Here is a 20939-nt window from a genome sequence, read left to right on the forward strand (position 1 = left end):
ACATGAGCAAACTGAGTTCAGGGAGGAGAGATCCTTTACCTAAGGTTGTAAGCTTAGTAACAAACGAACCAGCCTCCAACCTAGGTCTACCCACTGGCCAGTATGGGTGCTGTGGGTGTATCTGCCCACTTGTGAAGCTATCAGAGCCCTCATCAGGCTTCAGTTGTCCATCACCCTATATAAGACACACACAACAACAGTATTGTGTGGTAGCAGGTCATGCAGTGGAGGCTGCTTGTCTTGTGTTCGCTGGGAGGAGAGATGACTGGGCTGTGGGTAAGAGTCTGCAGGGGTGGAGGGGTGGCCGAGTAGAGATGCACAGGGGTTCCTTGTCTGCCTTGGCTGCCAGGGACTTGCTGAGCCTGGGGTGGCCATTCTGGATATATGGGGAGGTGCGCTTCCCCTTGAAGGTCCCTGGGCACCTAGACTAGTGGAGGCAGGCTCCTGGCTGGCTCCCTCACCAGGTAGATAGTCCAGGCTGGCCCACGTGGATCACTCTGCCCCTTCCCATGGCTGAGGGCTGCCCCCTCTAAATATAGCCCAGTGGGCTGAGCTCAGGCCTATTTTAGGCCAAGACTGGGAGGCAGCCAGGCCTTCCCTGGGCTCTCAGAGGAGCCACTGCTGCCTTTGTCCAGTCCTGCTACTGGATGCCATCATCGGCCCCCGACTGCCCACTGTTTGCCATGCCTGAGGAGACCCAAGAAGGTAGGAGAGGGTGACCATGAGGGAGGGCAAGCCCTCAGTCCTGTGACCTTGTGGACCATGGAGAGACCTACCCTCTGTCCCACTGACCTCATTGTCTTGAGTAAGTTAGTTACCCATTTTCATTCCCCAATAAAAGGACCTGCCCCCTATGCAGGGAGGAAAAGCCTGCCATGCTTGGAACCCCTTGTCACCTCAGGCCCTGCTTCAGTTTCCCCTGCTAGGGACATTAAGGAGGAATGGGGGAAGCTACCCAGTTAGGAGTGGATCAACTACAGGCTGTGCTCAGGTGGGTGTGGGCATCCGGGCAGCTGCCTGGCCAGTTCAGCTCTTAAGGGAGGAAGCTGGGATTGGGGTGGGCAGTGGTTCCAGAAAGCATTTGGGTACCTGTCCCATGGACTGAAAAGTAGATAGGCCTCTGGCCTCCCCTGACTTGGGTCTAAATATCCCTAACTGCCTAGGGTTGGGGGTCCCTTGGCCCGGTCAGACTGAGACTCAGCTAGTCAAGAGCTTGGTGGCCACTCGCCTAACTGCACCACTGCATATAAGAAGTACTGATGCTCAGAGGAGCCAGGACAGCAGAAATCTAGGAAGCTACAGGTCCAGTACTGGCCAGGACATAGGACTGTCTGCTCCATGGCTCCATCTTATAGCCCATGACAGAGCTAGCAAGCTCCTCTTATCACATTTTCAACTTTTTTTTTTTTTTTTTCCTGAGAAGGAGTCTCGCTCTGTCATCTAGGCTGGAGTACAGTGGCGTGATCTCGGCTCACTGCAACCTCCGCCTCCCAGGTTCAAGCAGTTTTCTGCCTCAGCCTCCCAAGTAGCTGGGATTACAGGCACCTGCCACCATGCCTAGCTAATTTTTGTATTTGTAGTGGAAACGGGGTTTCACCATCTTGGCCAGGCTGGTCTTGAACTCCTGACCTCGTGAGCCACCCGCCTCAGCCTCCCAAAGTGCTGGGATAACAGGCGTGAGCCACCACGCCCGGCCCCAACTTTTTAAAATTTTTTGTCACCCAGGCTGGAGTGCAGTGGTGCGGTCTCGGCTCACTGCAACCTCCACCTCTCAGGTTCAAGCGATTCTCCTGCCTCACTCTCCTGAGTAGCTGGGATTACAGGCATGCACCACCACGCCCGGCTAATTTGCTTTTTTGTTTGCTTTTTTGAGATGGAGTCTCACTCTGTCACCCAGGCTGGAGTGCAGTGGCACGATCTCAGCTCACTGCAACCTCTGCCTCCCAGATTTGAGCGATTCTCCTGTCTCAGCCTCCCGAGTAGCTGGGACTACAGGCATGTACTACCATGCCCGGCTAATTTTTGTATTTTTAGTAGAGACAAGGTTTCACCATGTTGACCAGGCTGGTCTCAAACTCCTGACCTCAGGTGATCCACCTGCCTTGGCCTCCCAAAGTGTTGGGATTACAGGCGTGAGCCACTGCCAACATTTTCAACATCGTAGGAGAGGAGCTTGGCCCCTGGTAGGAGGAAATGTTTACCTCCTTTGTGCGTGTGTGTGTGTGTGTGTGTGTACAGAAAGGTCTCCCTGATCTTGAACTCCTGGCCTCAGCCAATCCAATCCTCCCACCTTGGCCACCTTGGCTTTTCTTTTCTCTTTTTTTTTTTTTTTTTGAGACAGAGTCTCGCTCTTGCCCAGGCTGGAGCAGTGCAGTGGCGCAATCTCCGCTCACTCCAAGCTCCGCTTTCCAGGTTCATGCCATTCTCCTGCCTCAGCCTCCCGAATAGCTGGGACTACAGGCGCCCGCCACCACGCCCAGCTAATTTTTTGTATTTTAGTAGAGATAGGGTTTCACCAGGTTAGCCAGGATGGTCTCGATCTCCTGACCTCATGATCTGCCCGCCTTGGCCTCCCAAAGTGCTGGGATTACAGTCGTGAGCCAAGCCACTGCGCCCAGCCCTTTTTTTTTTTTTTTTTTTTTGAGATGGAGTCTTGCTCTGTCGCCCAGGCTGGAGTGCAGTGGCTCGATCTGGGCTCACTGCAAGCTCCGCCTTCCCCAGGTTCAAGCCATTCTCCTGCCTCAGCCTACCGAGTAGCTGGGATTATAGGCGCCCACCACGCCTGGCTAATTTTTTTGTATTTTTAGTAGAGATGGGGTTTCACTGTGTTAGCCGGGATAGTCTCGATCTCCTGACCTCGTGGTCCACGCTCCTCAGCCTCCCAAGATGCTGGGATTACAGTCGTGAGCCACCGCGCTCGGCCAGCCACCTTGGCCTTTCAAAATGCTGGGATTAGACACATAAGCCACCATGCCTGGCCTCTTTTGGGATCTTAACAATAACATTTACTGTGTGTTTTTCCTATAATAATTCACATTCAATTTAGAAAGTGTGAGAAAAGCACAACAAAGTACAAAGAGGAATTTTTTTTTTTTTGAGACAGAATCTTGCTCTGTCGCCCAGGCTGGAGTGCAGTGGCATGATCTCTGTTCACTGCAACCTCTGCCTCCCAGGTTCAAGTGATTCTCCTGTCTCAGCTTCCTGAGTAGCTGGGACTACAGGCGCCTGTCACCATACCTGGCTAATTTTTAAATATTTTTGGTAGAGACAGCATTTCTTTTTTTTTTTTTTTTTTGAGACGGAGTCTTGCTCTGTAGCCCGGGCTGGAGTGCAGTGGCCGGATCTCAGCTCACTGCAAGCTCCGCCTCCCGGGTTTACGCCATTCTCCTGCCTCAGCCTCCGGAGTAGCTGGGACTACAGGCGCCCGCCACCTCGCCCGGCTAGTTTTTTGTATTTTTAGTAGAGACGGGGTTTCACGGTGTTAGCCAGGATGGTCTCGATCTCCTGACCTCGTGATCCGCCCGTCTCGGCCTCCCAAAGTGCTGGGATTACAGGCTTGAGCCACCGCGCCCGGCAAGCATTTCACCCTGTTGGCCAGGCTGGTCTCAAACTCCTGACCTTGTGATCCACCTGCCTCTGCCTCACCAAGTGCTGGGATTATAGGTGTGCGCCACCGTATCTGGCAGCAGGGAATTTTTTTGTTTGTTTTTGAGACAGGGTCTTCCTCTGTTGCCCAGGCTGGAGTGCAGTGGCACGATCACAGCTCACTGCAGCCTCAACCTCCTGGGCTCAAGCAACCCTCCCACCACAGCCTCCTGAGAAGCTGAGACCACAGAAGCATGCCACCATACCAAACTAACCTTTAATTTTTTTTTTTTTTTTTTTTTTTTGAGATGAAGTCTAGCTCTGTCACCCAGGCTGCAGTGCAGTGGCTTGAGCTTGGGTCACCACAAGCTCTGCCTCCTGGGTTGAGGCGATTCTTCTGCCTCAGCCTCCTGGGTAACTGGAACTACAGGCGCTCGTCACCATGCCTGGCTAATTTTTTGTATTTTTAGTACAGACAGGGTTTCACCACGTTGACCAGGCTGATCTCGAACTCCTGACCTCGTGATCCGCCCACCTCATGCTCCCAAAGTGCTGGGATTACAGGTGTGAGCCACCACGCCCGGCCCTAATCTTTAATTTTTTGTAGAGATGGGGTCTCCCTAAGTTGCCCTGGCTGGTCTCAAACTCTTAGACTCTTTTTTTTTTTTTTTTTTTTTTTTTTTTTTTTTTTTTTTTGAGACGGAGTCTTGCTCTGTAGCCCGGGCTGGAGTGCAGTGGCCGGATCTCAGCTCACTGCAAGCTCCGCCTCCCGGGTTTACGCCATTCTCCTGCCTCAGCCTCCCGAGTAGCTGGGACTACAGGCGCCCGCCACCTCGCCCGGCTAGTTTTTTGTATTTTTAGTAGAGACGGGGTTTCACCGTGTTAGCCAGGATGGTCTCGATCTCCTGACCTCGTGATCCGCCCGTCTCGGCCTCCCAAAGTGCTGGGATTACAGGCTTGAGCCACCGCGCCCGGCACTCTTAGACTCTTGATCCTCCTGCCTTGGCCTCCCAAAGTGCTGGGATTACAGGCATAAGCCACAGTGCCCAGCCCAAAGAGAGAATTTAATATGACCTTAACCCCACCACCCAGACATAATGACTGGCAGCACTTGCTTGTTTTTGTTGTACTTGCTTTTGAGCATGTCAAAAGGCAGTTTCAAGTAAATCATGGAGGTTGAGTTACTGTCCTGAGAATGACAGTCCCAGAGTGCAAGGCCATCCTTGCTTCTATCTGGAGGTGTCCCCACAATGCTCTTCCCCACTGTTATCAGCTTCCAGGTAGGTATCTGGAGCTCTTGGCATCTGGACCAGGATTTTTGGAAATCAAGTTAAAGAACAACCAGAAAATATAATTAAATATTGGCCGGGTATGGTGGCTCATGCCTGTAAACCCAGCACTTTGGGAGGACAAGATGGGCAGATGACTTGAGGTCAGAAGTTCAAGACCAGCGTGGCCAACATGGTGAAACCCAGCTGTACTAAAAATGCAAAAATTAGCCAGGCATGGTGGCACGTGCCTGTAATCCCAGCTACTGCGCAGGCTGAGGCAGGAAAATTGCTTGAACCCAGGAGGCAGAAGTTGCAGTGAGCTGAGATCATGCCACTGTACTCCATGTACACTGGGTGACATAGTAAGACTCTGTCTCAAACAAACGAAAGGCCAGGTGCAGTGGCTCATGCCTGTAATCCTAGCACTTTGGGAGGCCGAGAAGAGGGGATCATGAGGTCAAGAGAACGAGACCATCCTGGCCAACATAGTGAAACCCCGTCTCTACTAAAAATACAAAAATTAGCCGGGCATGGTGGCACGCGCCTGTAGTTCCAGTCACTCGGGAGGCTGAGGCAGGAGAATCAGTTGAACCCAGGAGGTGGAGGTTGCAGCGAGCCAAGACTCCAGCCTGGTGAGAGAGCAAGACTCTGTCTCAAAAAACAAACAAACAAACAAACAAAAACACCAGCCAGGTGCGGTGGCTCACACCTGTAATCCCAGTACTTTGGGAGGCCCAGGCGGGCTGATCATGAAGTCAGGAGATTGAGACCATCCTGGCCAACATGGTGAAACCCCTTTTCTACTAAAATACAAAAAATCAGCTGGGGGCGGTGGTGGGTGCCTATAATCCCAACTACTTGGGAGGCTGAGACAGGGGGATTGCTTGAACCCAGGAGGGGGTGATTGCAGTGAGCTGAGATCACACCACTACACTCCAGCCTGGCGACAAAGCGAGACTCCATCTCAAAATAATAATAATCATCATCTCACCAGGCGCCGTGGCTCACGCCTGTAATCCCAGCACTTTGGGAGGCTGAGGCGGGTGGATCATAAGGTCAGGGGTTCAAGACCAGCCTGGCCAAGATGGTGAACCCCCATGTCCATTAAAAATATAAAAAGTAGCTGGGTGTGGCAGAAGGCGCCTGTAATTCCAGCTACTTGGGAGGCTGAGGCAGAGAATTGCTTGAACCTGGCAGGCAGAGGTTGCAGTGAGCTGAGATCCTGCCACTGCACTCCAGCCTGGGTGACAGAGGGAGACTCCATCTTAAAAAAACCAAAACAAAAACCAAACACGGCCGAATGCAGTGGCTCATGCCTGTAAATGCCAGGACTTTGGAAGGCCGAGACGGGCAGATCACGAGGTCAGGAGATCGAGACCATCCTGGCTAACATGGTGAAACCCCGTCTCTACCAAAAAATACAAAAAACTAGCCGGGTGAGGTGGCGGGCGCCTGTAGTCCCAGCTACTTGGGAGGCTGAGGCAGGAGAATGGCGTAAACCCGGGAGGCGGAGCTTGCAGTGAGCTGAGATCCGGCCACTGCGCTCCAGCCTGGGCTACAGAGCGAGACTCCGTCTCAAAAAAAAAAACAAAAAAAATAAAAAAAACCCCACAAAAATTAGCTGGGCGTGGTGGCACACGCCTGTAATCCCAGCTAGTCTGGAGGCTGACACAGGAGAATCGCTTGAATCCAGGAGGTGGAGGTTGCAGTGAGGCGAGATCACGACAGCACTCCAGCGTGGGCAACACAGGGAGACTCCATCTCAAAAAAAAACAAAAAAAAAACAAAAAAAAACAAAAAAAAACACAAAACTCTGCTCTTGATTTCAATAATTCCACTTCTGGGAACTGAAATTAGTAACTATCAGGAAATTGGGAAAAAAACCTTCATACTCAACGGTAGATGTCCTGGGGGTTAATTTCAAAAGGGAACTGCAGCGGTGAGCCAAGATCACGCCATTGCACTCCAGCCTGGGCAACAAGAGTGAAACTTTACTGTCTCAAAAAAAAGGTGGGGGGGAGGGGTACTGCAAACAACCTAGATGCCCAGGCAGCCTCAGAGAGATGTGTGAAGGGCGAGAACTCAGAGGCATATGAAACAGTATAACAAAGAAGGGTCTCTCCAATAGTAAATGTTGAATGAAAACAGCAGGGTTCACACATGTACAGCAGAGTCACACCGAGTATGTTAACGAACACAGAACCAAGGCCAGGAGGGAAAGGCACCAGAGTGGCTACAATAGGGCTTTCTGACCAGAAGATGCCAGGCATTGGGTCTGCAGGGAGAACTGACAAAAGAGGCAGGACTGAATTCCATTTGCTGCGGGTTTAGCATTGAAGGCTGATAAACTGCTAGAAATGAGCAGGCAGAGGAATGCCTGAGTCCCTGGGGTGCTTGGAAGGAAACAAATCAAATGTACCTGCTGCTCCTGTATACAGAATAAGCCTGTAAGGGTCTGCGATCATCCTGGATCCAAATCAAGGGTCACTCCTCACTCAGTTTTAGGGGATTTGGAACCAAACGCCCCACTATCCCTATCCTCCAGAAGTCCCTGCTGCCTGAAGGCACCTGGTAAAAGGAAGGGGGTTGACCCACCACTGGCTAAATCAGCCTGCGCTGCCCCTGCAGACTCCGTGGCACAAATGATGCCCAGCCAGAGCAGGGGGCCACTGGCCCCCAACTACGTGCAGGAGGTGCACCTGCATCGGGTGGAGTCCATCAGCGACCTACACAGTGGAGGTGAGCGGGGACAGTGAGGATGATGTGCTGGGGGAAGGGACGAAAGCAGGTGCACCCACCACCCCACCGATGTCCCATCCCCCCAGCAGGCACACTGCGCCCTTGTCTGACTGAAGAGGCACGGCCGTGGAATGAGCTGCTGAGCGTTTTGCCGCCATCACTGTGTGCCCAGGCTGGCTGCAGCCCTGTGTACAGACGAGGAGGGTTCCTGCTGCTGCTCGTGCTGCTGGTGCTCACTTGCCTGGCGCTGGCACTCCTGGCTGTCTACCTGAGTGGTATGGATGCACAGGGTGCCAGCAGGAATAGACAGCAAGGTGGTGGGGACTGGGAGGCCCTTCTGTGCAGCTGGAAGGAGCCAACTGCAGATGCTGCAGCAATGAAAGATGGGGTGGGAGGCCCGTGGGTGCCCCTGGTCCTGGGCTGGGTCTGCAGGGGTCATGGGGTGGCACATGGTCTGATGATCCCCCACTTCCCATTCACAGTGCTGCAGAGCGAATCCCTGCGCATCATGGCACACACGCTCCGCACACAGGAGGAGACGCTACTCAAACTCCGCCTGGCCAGCCTCAGCCAGCTTCGGAGGCTCAACTCCAGTGAGACCCAAACACCCAGCTGAGATGCCATTTGAATCTGGGGCCTGGGGGTGTGTGTGGGGGAAATAAAGTGGCTATGGGCAGGTCTCTCCTTCCCTACTGCTGGCTGCCACATCTACACTATTTCCTTGGTGAGATTTTTGTATAAGAACCCGATGTTAACTTCACAGCTGCCTGCCTCTCCTGATCTCTTCAAGCCAGGCCTAGCCAAGTCTCTGGTGCCAAAGCCTTGTTTTGGGTGGCCCAAGGTCAGGGGAAGGGGCACCAGCTTCTGGGCTCCTCCTGTGGCCTGTCAGCACTCTCTGGCCACCCCAGATGGCAGGTTCTGAAGTCTAGAAATAGCTGCCCCCACAGCAATCACCCAAACTCTGCCAGGCCTCCCAGTGGGGGTCCAGCCTCAGCTCTCAAAGACAGGCTGGGCTCTGAGTAGCAGGAGAGGCACCACTTGGGGAAAGACTGCCTTGGAGGGCAAACGTGACATTGTGGAAGACCCAGCTGGGCCCAAGCCTGGGGTGGTAGGTGGGGAGGGAGAACAGAAAAATACCCAGGGGTTAAGACCACAGAAGCCTGACCATTCTGTTTAATTATCTCTAATAATTCTTAAAAATCAGCACACAAATCCATTCCAGGTAGCTTTGCCTCTCCACCTGCTGTGGTGGCATTTGTCCAGATGCCACCACCCCCCTAAGAGTGGGTCATCCTGGGCCTGAGAAAGGAAAGGAAGGGAAAGGCCCCCTAGTGCCTGCCCCACAGCCCTGGGACAGGCACGTATTTAGCCTGGCCTGAGACAGGGCAGGAAGAGGCCACAGGGCTGAGTGCAGGGACAAAGGGGCCAGGGTCCCAAGTGTCCGGGCCCCCAGCTACCCACCCCATGTCTGTCTTTGGTTTTGTCATTAAAAAAATAAAGTGACAAATACTGGTGGAGACCAGTTGTTGCACTGTCTTCTGTTAAAAATACGGACCAAGAGCATAGAAAGTCTCCTCTTCAGCAGGTCCTGCTTCACAGGATGTCTGCCCGCTTGTCCCGCACACGGCTTCGAGCCTTGGTCCGGGCTTTGAAGGCGGCAGCATTGTACAGGTGCTAGAGTGGGGACAGAGAGTGACACCTTGGGGAGCTGGGAAGGGAAAGGGCTGGGGGTCCTCTTCCAGCCTCTGCAGAATTTCAGGCCTCCAGGAAACACTGGAATAGGGGGAAGAGAAAGGTGCCCAAGGGTGCAAACCTTCTCGAAGCGTGGAACCTTGCAGGCCTTCAGGGCAGTGGCATCCAGCACCAGCACAGGGCCCAGGCCAAAGATGTCACGGAGTAGCTCATTGTTCTGGGGGGCAGAGGGCAGTGAGCTCAGGCCAGACTGAAGCAGCCACACCAGGTGTCCCCTCCCTGTGCATCCCCGCACCTGGAGGTGGTGGTGCATGCCTGAACCCAGCACTTCCTTGAAGGCAGTGTAGATCCGGTGCCGAGCCCAGCTGTCCATGTAGAGCACCTCAAAGCCAAAGCGCACTATCTCTTCTTCACATTCACCGCCCTGCAGGGTAGAGGGGCCAACACAACTGGGCTTGGCTACTATGCCTGGGAGTGCACCCTCACTAGGACACATATGTTCTCACACACACCTCCACGGAGTGCAGCACGGCACGAAAAGTAGAGCGCTGGCGCCGGCGATCAGCCTTGGCACGGTACTTGTTACTGTCAGTGGCCAGAGTGCGCAGGACACTGCAGAGGGCCTCCATGTCCTCATAAACAAACTCCTCCTGCAACGGGAGCGTTGGAAGGTGTGTGGTAGGTAGATGCTTGAGCTCTGCTGGCTCTGAACAGGGCACTGCCGAAACCCATCCTTTCCCTGAAAGACCCTCTCTTCTCTGACTGGCCCCTTTGACCCCTCCTGGGCGTCTGTCAGGCCAGGACACCGCTGCTCAGGGCACCCATCATGACATCTAGCAGATGAATCTGTGTTGGGGCCACCTCCTCTGCATAATGACCTAAAGCTGCTCTGTTTTTTGTGGCACCCCCTGCATCCAGCCTGTGATGGGCAGGTGGTATCACCAAGCACCCCCCATCCTTGTCCCTCGCACCTCAAGGTCCCGGGCAAGCTCAAAGAGCAGTGCAATGGTTTCACCGGCAGCGATCCGCAGGTTCACACTTTCACTGGACAAGAGCTGGGGCAGCCGGGGCAGCTGCCTAGGGAAGGGGCAGGCTGAGCTGTATGTGTGGGTTGGGGGCCTTTTTGAGATCCCCCCTCCATCCCAGTGGACAGCCACCCCTACCTGTCAAGGATGTGGCTGATTTGGGTGCTGGGGCAGATGGTGAGCAGCAATGCCCAGGCCTGCAGGGCAGCACAGAGCAGGCCGTGCAGGCTGGCAGGAACCACAGGAGTTGTGGAGCTGCCCAAGCCATAGAACCGGCTGAAAACACTTTCTAAGCAGGCAAGGCAAGAGACCAGGTCCTAGGAACACAGGGAGGCAGGGGAGCTCAGAGGCAGAGTTACAGCCCTAGATGCTCTACCACCTGTGCCCAGAGACCACTCACCTGGATGTCGGCAGCAGCCACGTAGCAGCCCAGGCCAAGAGCAGAAGCACACTGTTGGGAGAAGGGCAATGCTGTGCCACAGTCAGCGGATGAATCTGGGTTCCCAGCCCTGGAGCTCACTTCCCTCAGAGTAAGGGAGGCTGAAGACAGGGGGAACCCAGCACTCTGTTGAGGGATAAGGTGCAGGAAGGGTTTCATGGGGCACAGGCACACTTACGTGGAGCTGGGCAGCAGGGCTAGCTGTGCTGTCACTGAGCACAGAGACCAGCAGAGGCTGCAGGCTGTGGAACAGCTCCTCACCCTTGGGTCCCGGGCCCAGCTGCACGCAGAGCAGACCTAGCACAGCAGCGGCCAGGGCTTGTTCCTCTCCCTTCCCTGTGGGATGCTTTCCAGTCAGCCTATGCAGCAAGGGCCAGCGTCTGCCCAGTTTAAGTCTCCCATGCACCCCCAGCTCCAACCTTTCTTGAGGCACTTTTCCAGGGCATCAGCTAGTGTGAGGCGGCGCTCCAGCAAGAAGTCGGGGAGTAGGCGGGACGCCAGGGCCAGGCGCAGGCTCTCGAGAGCACCCTGCCGGGTCTTGGCACTGGGGGAGGTCGAGAAGGGGGGTCATATAGGCCAGCCCTCCCTTGGTCACACTTGGAGCTGGGTGTAGGAGTTGGCTGGCAGCCAGGGGTACCTCTTGTCTGTGAGGCAGTCCACATACTCCTTCAGCTTTTCCTCAAGGTCTTCCTGCTGGCCCTGCTCATTCACGACATCCCCCCCTGGAAGGCCACCTGGTCAGCACTGCTTCTTGTGCTCAGCCCATGGAGCCCTCACCAAGCCCCTGTCAAACTTCCACCCACTCTCACCAAGGCTGTCCTCTGCAGTGGTGCTGAGAAGGCTGGGGCATTCACTGGTGGTGCTGCGGGCCTCACTGGCTGCCTCATCATCACTGGAACCCGAGTCAGCTTGGGCACTGCTCCGGGCACCTGGGGAAGGTGGAATAGGACACTCAACTTGCCTCTACTGATGAGGGATGGCTGGGGGTACCTCACCCAACCTCATAATCCCAAAAGATAGAATGGTGCTCCTCTCGGAGATGGAAAACCAAAGCCAAAGGTCAGTAGGGTTGGTGCACTCCTGTGTGTGGGCTCTGTCCAGGGACAAGGGCTCACACTGGCAAGGGTGGCTGCTGTGGCAGAGTTTTGGACAGGGTGTGATCACCAAGCTGCCCCTAATTCTAAGAACTACTCACACCTCTCACCTGCAGGAGGAAGTCCAGCCTACACATTGGCCTCTGCTCCCCACCACCTTTTTTTTTTCTGAGACAGAGTTTTGCTCTTGTTGCCCAGGCTGGAGCGCAATGACGTCATCTCAGCTCACCACAACCTCCGCCTCCAGGTTCCAGTGACTGTCCTGCCTCAGCCTCCCGAGTAGCTGGGATTACAGGCATACGTCACCACACCCAGTTAATTTTGTATTTTTAGTAGAGATGGGGTTTCTCCATGTTGGTCAGGCAGGTCTCGAACTCCTGGCCTCAGGTGATCTGCCTGCCTTGGCCTCCCAAAGTGCTGGGATTACAGATGTGAGCCACCACACCCAGCCTGCTCCCATTTTATCTTACTATCCTACCTGCCAGAGCAGCCCAGCCTTCCCTCATTCACTCCACTGTGCTGGGGTCCCTCCAGCTGCCAAGACTTTGCACAACTTGCTCTCTTCTCCATCTTCTCAGGACTCACCCAGAAGCACCTCCCCCCAGGCCTCCCTGAGTCGTAAGTCTGGGGCTGACACCATTCAGTGACCATGTTCTATACCCTATTAGACGTCCCCCACCCAAACCCCACCATGGTGGTGACCAGTTTAAAGTTATGCCTACGTATTTTCCTCCTTCCTGTGATCAGCCGTCCTCCCCTCCCCCTCAAAAATAAAAATAAATAAATTTGTGCGTCGTACACACCCCATCCCAGCAGAGTAAACATAAGTGTTTACTGCATTAAGACAGGCTCCTGGCCTAAGCTGATAAGCGAGTCCCAAGACTGCCTCAGGCTCCAGGATAGTCAGCCACCTTGTGGAGTCAGGCCTGCCAAGGTGCCAAGGCCCTAATCAGGTAGCTTCCCAACAGATCCCCCTCCTTCTGTTAACCGGAGCAGGCCAGGACTCCCGCCAACTTCCTTGATCAGTCCAGGAAAGGATCAGGGTTTGGCAAGGGGACTGGCTTCCTGCTCTGTCCGGTGAGTTTGCCCACCCAGCAGGCAACTGAGGCAGAGAGGCAACGGGGAAACTGAGGCCCGGAGAGGCTGGCCGGGTCACGGCTGGGAGCGCGGACTCCCAACAGGCAGTGGGCAGCGAGCTCAAGTTGGGCACGCACGTGGCCAATGACTGCTGGGGCACGTGCCAGCCTCGGTAGAGTTCTGGGAAGCTGCGCGGGGCTGGCCGAGGGGGTTCCCCACCCAGGGCCCTCGAGAACAACTACGGGGACCCAGCAGGACCCCCACCCGCCGCTCATCAGCTGTCCCACGCCCCCCACCCCACTCACCTCCTCCACGGCGCTGACCACCCTTCCGGAGCGTGTTGCCCTTACGGGCGCGAGGCATGCCGGGAACCGGGCGCGGGGGGCGCGGGGTCAGGGACCCGGTGGGTGTGGGCTCCAGGGCAGCGAGATGCCGGCCGGTGCGCTGCGCTGAGACTTGGCCAGACGACGGGCGCCACTCGCCCCGCGCGCCACCATCTTCGCGAGGCGCCCCCCCCTGCCAAACAGGTCGCCGGGAAGGCGAGTTCCAGGCCATCCGATTCAGGCCCACATCCACGAGGCTAAAACTACTAATCCCAGGGGCCTGAGCGCGCAGGTGACGGCGGCTGGCTGCGCGTTAGAGCACCACGGGAATGGTAGTCCACGCCTGGGGCCCACCAGCCGACTACGCGCTAGCTGAACTATGCACCCACAATGCCCTGCGCGCGCCCCAGCCCCCTCGGTGCACACTCGTAAACTCCGAAGCGCCCCTCAGGAGCACCACGGCAGGACTGGCTTCTCAGGGCACTTGGCCGCGGGACGCTCGCGACGAGTCCTACCCCTGCTCCTCGGTCTGGGGACCATGGGAAGGGCTTAGAGCTTGGGATAACAGGAGGAACAGCCAAACCTCAGGCAGTGGAAAAAAGTGACTTTATGATGAAACAGTGCAGACAACAGCTTAACACTTTACCGACCTTAGCCAAGATTTTTGGGGGCCCATCTGCCCGTGCACGGCCCATCTTCTGTGACCTCTCCATGGGCCTAGTGAGGTGTAGGCACAAAGCCCTAGGCTGGCAGCCCTAACTAGCTGGAACCTGACTCTCCCTGGAACTGCTTCCTTGCCATGGAGGAGTCACATGATCTCAGAGGGCCTCTGGTTTTATAAGCGTTTTTTCTGGCCCCTTCTACCCCTCAGGGATTCCAAGGGAAGCGGGGTGTGTGCTTGGGAGGGTTGACTGTAAACTGAATAGAGCAAGAGTGGGACAGAGTAGCTCCAGGACTGGAAAAGTGGCAGCAGGGAAAAGAAGAGGCAGTGGCAGGGGCCCTGGCTTTATATTGCTTCTTTAGGCCCAAGCCTGGGCTCCTGGCAGGTGGGGCCAGCCCAGCCACAGTAACAGTGGCAGCTGAAGGACTTCCAATCTCCAAGGCTGCCGTCTGGCCACAGGTGTAGAAAGGCTTCCATCTGTTCTGGATCTCGCCGGGCACAACGCCCGTGACCATGGCACCGCTGGTGACTGCAGGCCATTGCTGCCCTGGTCACATTGATCACATAGGGTCCCAGGGTGTCCACCAGGTAGTCATGGAGATGCCAGCACTCCTTCTAAGGAGAAGGGAAGAGTTGTGTCAGTATGCCTGCTCTATAGTCTTGACATGGCCGTCCCCCACCCTGGGACCCCAGCATGTGCTACATGGCAGGCTCAAAGGGGCAATGATCACCTCAGAGCTGGAGAGGCTCAGATCCCCCCAGAGCACCACGCCGGCTGCCCCTAGCGCTGCACTCACACCAATGGTCTGCACAAGGTCATCCTGGAGACAGAGAGCTGCTAAGCCAGGGCTGGGCTGGCCAGATCCATGTGGGCCCACATCCACATTCAAGAAACTCTTCTGGTTCACTGTCACAATGTGATTCTACCTCTACAGTAGGGCCCCTCTAGTTTGGTTTGGTTTTAGAAGCAGGGTTTTACTCTCTCATCCAGGCTGGAGTGCAGTGGCATGATCATAGCTCACTGCAGCCTTGAACTCCTGGGATCAAGTAATCCTCCCACCTCAGCCTCCCAAGTAGCTGGTACTACAGGCACATGTCATAACACCTGGCTAATAATTTTTTAGGCTGAGCACGGTGGCTCACACCTGTAATCCCACACTTTGGGAGGCAAAAGCAGGAGGATCACTTGAGCCCAGGAGTTCAAGACCAGCCTGGGCAACATGACGAAATCCCATCTCTATAAAAATATAAAAATTTGGTGGGTGTGGTAGTATGCACCTGTAGTCCAGCTACTCGGGAGGAGGCTCAGGTGGGAGGATCACTTGAACCAGGAAGTGGAGGCTGCAGTGAGCTGAGATCGTGCAACTGCACTCCAGCCTGGGCAACAGAGCAAGACTGTCTCAATTTTTTTTTTTTTTTGGTAGAGACTAGGGTCTCACTGTTGCCTAGGCTGGTCTCAAACTCTTGGCCTCAAGGAATCCTTCCATCTCAGGCTCCCAAAGTACTGGGATTATAGGTGTGAGCCACTCACCCAGCCCGAGTAGGGCCCCTTTGTATCGAGTCTCTGAGTGACTTCTCAGGCATTCCACTCAGAATATCTCCCCTCAGACCAGCACTCCAAAGGCTGGGCCTCCCTACCCCTCAACATCTTCCAGGGCAGAGCCATGCCTCCCTCATCAGATACTCCAGGACAGGGCCTTCCACTCAGAACCCCTAGATTAGGACCAACCCCTAGGCAAGATCTTCTCCTGGGACCTTCCTAGAACAGGGCCATACCTCCTGACTAAGACCCCTAGACCTCAGCTTCCACTTACCTGGGACAGGAACCTCCCAGATCTCCGGTGTGTGAGGCGGACATAGGCCAGGACAGGCAGGGGATGTCGGTGCCCAACAAGGGCCACACGGAAGGCCTCCTCCAGGCGATGTCGGACAAAGGCCTGGTGGTGGGCAGGCGGCAGCCTGGGTGGGAGGTAGATGCTGGGGAAGAGGGCACTGGAGGCGGCCCAGAGCCAATGCAGTTGAGTGTTGCGGGCCAGGGTGGCTGCATGGCAGCGGCCGGTATAGTTGGAAGCCATACTATGCCAGCCATTGCCGCAGGCTGGGTAGCGATAGAAGCCCCAGAGTCCATGGGGCCGCAGTGCCTGGCCCATCCGCAGCGTATCCTCCATCAGTGCACGGGCCGCCTGCTCAAAGCCAGTATAGGCCTTGTAGAGCTGCTCCTGAGGGTCCAGGTCAGGGAATACCTGCTGTGCCCAAGCCCAAGAGGCTGCCTGATAGGCCCGGCGGCGGCCCCAGTTCCCAGCCCAGAGTGGACACCACTCCTCCCAATCCAGCACTGCTGGGCCAGCAAAGCTGGGTCTCAGGCTGTGATGGATCTGGTAGGCAGCCAGTGCCAGGTGGCGGTCAAGGGGCAAAGCCTGGGGGATGCCCCCATTGTGAGCTGTGCCCCTGGGCCCAAAGTAGGGATAGAGGCCGAGTTGGTTCTTGTAGAAAATAGTCATGTTCTGACCGTGGAAATGCTGGTCACGGTTGGCTATGATGCCCAGGGCATTGAGTGGCAGGTGCACACCAAAGCGGGCCTTACAGTGTGCTGAGGGTACATTCCACAGCACAGAGAAGGGGTGTTCAGGGACCTGTGGCAGGGGCTGGCCACAACCCAGGCACAGGGCCACTCCCAGCACCAGGGCTGGGCCTAGTTGCGTGGTCATGCCCCAAGGATGGAAACCTGCAGGAGAGAGGGGGGTGTGAGCTTAGAGTCCATAGCTATGACCACACTTTCCACACAGCAGGGAAAGCCAGGAAAGCTCCCCCAGCTCCTTTCCATCCTTACAGGAAGAGCTGGGGAAAGCATGTTTCCCCAGGGGTCTCTTGGGCCTTTTAAAACAGCCACACCACAAGCTGGCTATGATGCCCCGGGCATCGAGTGGCAGGTGCACACCAAAGCGGGCTTTACAGTGAGCTGAAGGTACATTCCTTCCCATATTCCCCATCTTTGTCAATACACCACTGTATCCTCCCACGGCTGTCACAAGTCCCCTTCTTTCCTCTGTCCACCTTGTTCCTTCTTCCAAGAACACTCAGCTCCCACCTCCTTACCTGCCTGGTTTAATTCCTACCTAGCACTCAGGTCTCTGCTGTGACATCATTGCCCTGGGAGGTCTCCTGGATCCCCAGGTGGAGTGAAGTCACTTGGGTTCCCAAAGCCTGTGTACCTCCCCTGTGCCATATGGATCCTGCTACTGTATGCCTGTTTGTCTAGTTACCCACTGCCTATGTCCTGTCCAGGGCTTGACACACAGTAGGCGCTCAGTGAATGGTAATGAGTGAGTGAATGGGGAAGAGAACAGCCACCCTGTCTCCTGAGCCTGGTGGGGGGTAAAGGCAAAGGACAGGCATCCTCCCATCAATGGCCTTAGGACCAAGGTGGATCTGGGGACTTCTGCAGGGATAAGGGACCTGCAGAAGAGGGGAGAGGTGAGGGTAGGGGGGTCAACAAATAAACTCTGTCACAGCCACACCCAACAGAGGCTTTATTCAGCCACACTGACGGCTCTGAACCAGAGCCACCTCCTGGCCCCACTGGTACCCAGGAAACATGCCCAGACTAAAGCTGCCCCCCAGGGACTAGGGGGCTGAGGTATGGTCAGTGGGCTGAGGCTTGTAGACTGTCCAGGGCAGTCTATTGACCCAGAAAGACAGTTCCTTGCCCTGGATGGCCTCAGATGTCTTTTTCCATCCAGAATATGGGGCGCCCCCTCACATTTTGATATTGTGTCTCCAGCAGGCTTTTTGAAGGGGGCCCTGATGGAACTGGGGGTGAGGTGGTCAGGCACTCAGGTAGAGGAGGGGGTGGTGGCAATGGAAGTCCCTTGGGACCCCTTGGGGCAGCTTGGGCAGTCAGGTTTGGGGCCTTCCAGGGTGGCCGGGGAGAGGGGCCTGTGGGGAAGGCATTAAGCAGGGTGGCAGGCAGCCGTCTGCTGGTGAAGACCAGGCCCTGCACAGGCTTGCCCAGCTGGTAGCCCAGGTGGGTATAGAAGTGCACCTGGTCATGGGTGGTGAGGTGCAGCTTGCGGAAGCCCCGGGCCCGAGCAAAGACCTCCAGGCCCTCCATGAGGCAGCGGCCAAAGCCACGGCCCCTCAGCGCCCGGGCCACCACCACTGTCTCCACTAAGAGGCTCTGGGGCTGGTTCAGCACCCGTGACAGGCGGGCATGGCCCACCACAATGGGTGCTGCTTCAGATGTGGGGTGGGGGCTCAGCAGCATCAGGCAGAGGGGGAAGGCATCTGAGGACTGGCCCAGGGAGTGAAGGCGGGAGGCGCGGCTGCGGGGCCACTGATCATTGATGAGGTCAGCACAAGCGTCCAGGAGCTCGGGTCGGCGGTGCACAGGCTCCAGGGTCAACTCAGCCAGGCTAGGAGCTGGTGTCTCCTCTGGCTGGTGTTCAGGATCCACGGTAAGCTCAGTTGGGCCAGGATTGAAGGTCATCTCTGGTTGGCATGTGGAATCCAGGGGCAGCTTTGGCTGGCACGCAGGATCCAGAGTCAGCTCAGCTGGGCTGGTACTCAGGATCAGCTCCATCCGGTGTGTAGGGTCTAGTGTAGGGGTCAGCTTGGCTGGGCCAGGGCTCAGAGTCAGCTCTTGCCTATGCACAGGATCCAGGTTCAGCTGAGTCAGGCTGGGAGCCAAGGTCACCTGCTGCTAGGTTGCAGGTGGCTCAGTGCCAGGCTGGAGGTTAAGACCCCAGTCTCCAGGCAGTGGCATCTCTTCAGACCACAGTGGCTCTCCTCCTGTAGATAACAGCCATGCTGGGCTGTGCCAGGAGGGAGGGTGGGGTTGGGGCAGGGAAAGGCTGACAGAGTTCGAGGGGGACCATGCATACTGGAACTGGGGAGTGGTGGGCTGCACTTTGTCCCACACTCACCTGATAGCACAGGTGACCTGGAAGAGACCCATCCCCTGTAGAGCAGGGCAGATAGATCCAGGTGTCTACCCCACATTGGAGGGAGGCTGGGAGTGATGGATGAGCTGCTTAAGGCTAGGACAGAACCTAGGAGTCCTGGCCCCAGCCTGCTCTGACTACAAATTTGTCTTCCTCAGGACCTCCCCTCACAGGGGGCCTGTAACCACCAGGTCTATAAAACAGCCGACCCAATCCACCTGCTGGCCTTCTGTCTTCCAGTAGTCCTCCCAGTCCACCACTAGGGCATGGGATAGAAAATGCAAAGCAGACACTACACCCCCTGCTCAAACCTACCTCAAGGTTCCCTCCATAGGAAAAACTGCCCCAGGAGTCTTCCTGTCCCTTTCTTCTCCCTATGTTCTGAGTCTCCTCCAGCTCCCAGCCTTTTCAACTACCTGGGCTATGCCCACGGCCTTAGTGGATCCTGGGGCCCCACTCATGCACCCATCAGGCTGAGCTTTGGCCTGTCTTGACTGCCTTCCCTGCCTGGAGCCCCTGGCCCCCTTCCCAACTCTGCCCATCTCAGGACACTTTGGATATAGACCCAACTGTCCCCTCAGATGGGACCCCAGCAGCACCAGCACTGGGCCTGGTCCACAGCCACACAGCAGTATTGCCTCTGCAGGCTTGGTTCCCCACTGGCCTGAGTTTCGCAGGCACCCTAGATAAGGACCACAGCTTCCTTCCTATATACACAGGGTGTCCAACGGTCACCAGGTTGGGGGCCTAGGCCTCCTGTGCCCAAACCCTACTGTTTTCCCATCTTAACCAAGGTCCTGCTGTCAGGCAGGTCTACGCTGGGGGTTTTCTAGTGGTGGGCGGGCAGCTGGGCCCCCCCCTTCTACTCACCTGCTCCAGAGGGGGCCTCTTGGCTCCCCTACCTCTCCTGAGCTTGAGGCCAATTAAACACTGGTCAGTAACAGGCACCCCACTCCCCTCACCTCCCACCCCATTCACAGGGCTATAAGCCCCTCACCTGCATCAGCCACCTCGGCAGCAGCTGCACCCTTTGGTCTGGAGGGAGGAAGCCCCAGGATCCGCCCCTAGGGCTGAGCCCCGGGCTTCCCCGCGGCCTTAACCCCTTCAGTGCCGACCCCACCCACTGGGGCGGGGCTCCGGGGTCCTCAGAGAGTCGCTTCTCCGTCTCTCCCGGGCCTCGGTTTCCCCCTCCCTTCTAGTGGGTCACAACAGGCTGTGGAGCTTTTGGGAATGGGGACTTCGAGAGCTCGACTCTGTGGGCAGGTGTGGCTCGGCATGCTCTAGAAACGAACGACTGACGCGGGGAGGGCGTGCAGGGTGGCATGGCCACTTGGGGACCGCACGCGCGGGGTGGACCTACAGGCAGCAAATAGGAAGGGTGCGGTACTGACATGTTGAAGCCGGCCTCCGGGATGTTCCGCGTCCTAGCTCCGCACAGCTGGGTATCTCACTCAGTCGCCACCTCGGACTCCTCGGTCCGACAGCGCTGGCCCCCAGCGGCGCGGCGGATGTACTGCAGCCGTCGCGTCCTGCGGCGCGCCAAGGGGTTCCAAGGTCTCCCGGGGTGTCCCGGCACCCGCGCGTCGCCGCTTAGGCCCCGCCCCTCGTTTACGCGTCACAACACCCACCAGGCGCAGGCTCAGTCTCCACCCTGCTGAGCTGAGCTCCGCCCCTGCTGAGCTCCACCCCATCTCCATTTGAGTCCGCCTCCTCCCCACTCGGCCCCATACAGGCCCCGCCTCCTGCTCCTTGCGTCAGAGCTTAGGTCCCGCCTCGATTTGGCTTCTTCCAGGCCCTGCCCCGGCCCAACACGTCACCACTTCAGCCAGGCGCAGGCCCCGCCTTCAGTTGACTCCGCCTCTGCCAGCCCCGCCCCAGGCTCGGACCGGTCCAGCTTCAGTTCCCGCCTGCCTCCCACCCCAGGACAGCTTGGAAACGGTCAGATCCCGTGGGGCTTCCTCCTGAAATTTGGGCCCCACCCTGGGAAGCAGCCGCTCTTAGACTGACGTCAAATCTGGTGAGAGTGACAAGCCTTTCCTGTGCCCTTTGGATACCGGGGCCTGGACATTTTAGGCGCTCAATAAACAGCTAGG

General features: G+C 56.6%; 4 protein-coding genes across 26 annotated transcripts; 1 reads left to right on the forward strand and 3 right to left on the reverse strand.

The window, feature by feature from the left end:
* The first annotated feature begins 563 nt into the window (after positions 1 to 563).
* LSMEM2 (leucine rich single-pass membrane protein 2) lies at positions 564 to 9112 on the forward strand. Of its 7 annotated transcripts, none has more exons than XM_001102600.5 (4): positions 564 to 705; positions 7485 to 7595; positions 7682 to 7870; positions 8078 to 9112. In XM_001102600.5, exons 1-4 carry the CDS (start codon positions 648 to 650, stop codon positions 8209 to 8211), a joined length of 492 nt encoding a protein of 163 aa, XP_001102600.1. In that variant the 5' UTR covers positions 564 to 647; the 3' UTR covers positions 8212 to 9112. The 7 variants fall into 7 exon arrangements, with proteins under 7 accessions (XP_001102600.1, XP_014986350.1, XP_028699990.1 ...); XM_015130864.3 differs by having other exon boundaries at positions 7685 to 7870; XM_028844157.2 differs by having other exon boundaries at positions 570 to 705; positions 7356 to 7595; positions 7685 to 7870.
* IFRD2 (interferon related developmental regulator 2) lies at positions 8740 to 13490 on the reverse strand. Of its 3 annotated transcripts, NM_001266837.1 has the most exon segments (12): positions 8821 to 9269; positions 9409 to 9504; positions 9583 to 9711; positions 9800 to 9937; positions 10259 to 10364; positions 10451 to 10629; positions 10713 to 10763; positions 10930 to 11087; positions 11171 to 11295; positions 11389 to 11473; positions 11561 to 11680; positions 13228 to 13490. In NM_001266837.1, coding segments are annotated over 12 exon segments (1518 nt in total). In that variant the 5' UTR covers positions 13478 to 13490; the 3' UTR covers positions 8821 to 9188.
* Positions 13491 to 13832: 342 nt separating this feature from the next.
* On the reverse strand, positions 13833 to 20299 carry HYAL3 (hyaluronidase 3). 10 transcript variants are annotated; one of them, XM_077992946.1, is made up of 4 exons: positions 20238 to 20299; positions 15721 to 15865; positions 14638 to 14727; positions 13833 to 14521 (listed from the first exon to the last, which is right to left on the reverse strand). In XM_077992946.1, coding segments are annotated over exons 1-4 (507 nt in total). In that variant the 5' UTR covers positions 20240 to 20299; the 3' UTR covers positions 13833 to 14251. The 10 variants fall into 10 exon arrangements, with proteins under 10 accessions (XP_077849072.1, XP_014986343.2, XP_077849068.1 ...); XM_015130857.3 differs by having other exon boundaries at positions 15721 to 16631; XM_077992942.1 differs by having other exon boundaries at positions 15721 to 18694.
* Positions 17413 to 20299, reverse strand: NAA80 (N-alpha-acetyltransferase 80, NatH catalytic subunit). Of its 6 annotated transcripts, none has more exons than XM_002802767.4 (2): positions 20238 to 20299; positions 17413 to 18549 (listed from the first exon to the last, which is right to left on the reverse strand). In XM_002802767.4, coding segments are annotated over exons 1-2 (927 nt in total). In that variant the 5' UTR covers positions 20240 to 20299; the 3' UTR covers positions 17413 to 17624. The 6 variants fall into 6 exon arrangements, with proteins under 6 accessions (XP_002802813.1, XP_002802816.1, XP_028699988.1 ...); XM_002802770.4 differs by having other exon boundaries at positions 17413 to 18694; XM_028844155.2 differs by having other exon boundaries at positions 20207 to 20299.
* Positions 20300 to 20939: the final 640 nt, after the last annotated feature.

Source organism: Macaca mulatta, chromosome 2 (assembly GCF_049350105.2).
Source record: "Macaca mulatta isolate MMU2019108-1 chromosome 2, T2T-MMU8v2.0, whole genome shotgun sequence".
Lineage (NCBI taxonomy): Eukaryota > Metazoa > Chordata > Mammalia > Primates > Cercopithecidae > Macaca > Macaca mulatta.

Bases quoted from the DNA above. Each gene is read 5' to 3' on its own strand.
- LSMEM2 (XM_028844156.2), top strand. From the start codon at position 648: ATGCCATCATCGGCCCCCGACTGCCCACTGTTTGCCATGCCTGAGGAG. The intron at 7,596-7,681 runs GTGAGCGGGGAC...CCATCCCCCCAG, and splicing joins CAGCGACCTACACAGTGGAG to CAGGCACACTGCGCCCTTGT. The intron at 7,871-8,077 runs GTATGGATGCAC...TCCCATTCACAG, and splicing joins CCTGGCTGTCTACCTGAGTG to TGCTGCAGAGCGAATCCCTG.
- IFRD2 (XM_015130786.3), bottom strand. From the start codon at position 11,601: ATGCCCCAGCCTTCTCAGCACCACTGCAGAGGACAGCCTTG. The intron at 11,088-11,170 runs GTTGGAGCTGGG...AGCATCCCACAG, and splicing joins GGAAAAGTGCCTCAAGAAAG to GGAAGGGAGAGGAACAAGCC. The intron at 9,938-10,258 runs GTGCGAGGGACA...CTCCCGTTGCAG, and splicing joins AGCTTGCCCGGGACCTTGAG to GAGGAGTTTGTTTATGAGGA.
- HYAL3 (XM_015130857.3), bottom strand. From the start codon at position 16,614: ATGACCACGCAACTAGGCCCAGCCCTGGTGCTGGGAGTGGCCCTGTGC. The intron at 14,728-15,720 runs GTAAGTGGAAGC...CTCTGTCTCCAG, and splicing joins CTGGGAGGTTCCTGTCCCAG to GATGACCTTGTGCAGACCAT. The intron at 14,522-14,637 runs GTGATCATTGCC...CCTTCTCCTTAG, and splicing joins TGAGCCTCTCCAGCTCTGAG to AAGGAGTGCTGGCATCTCCA.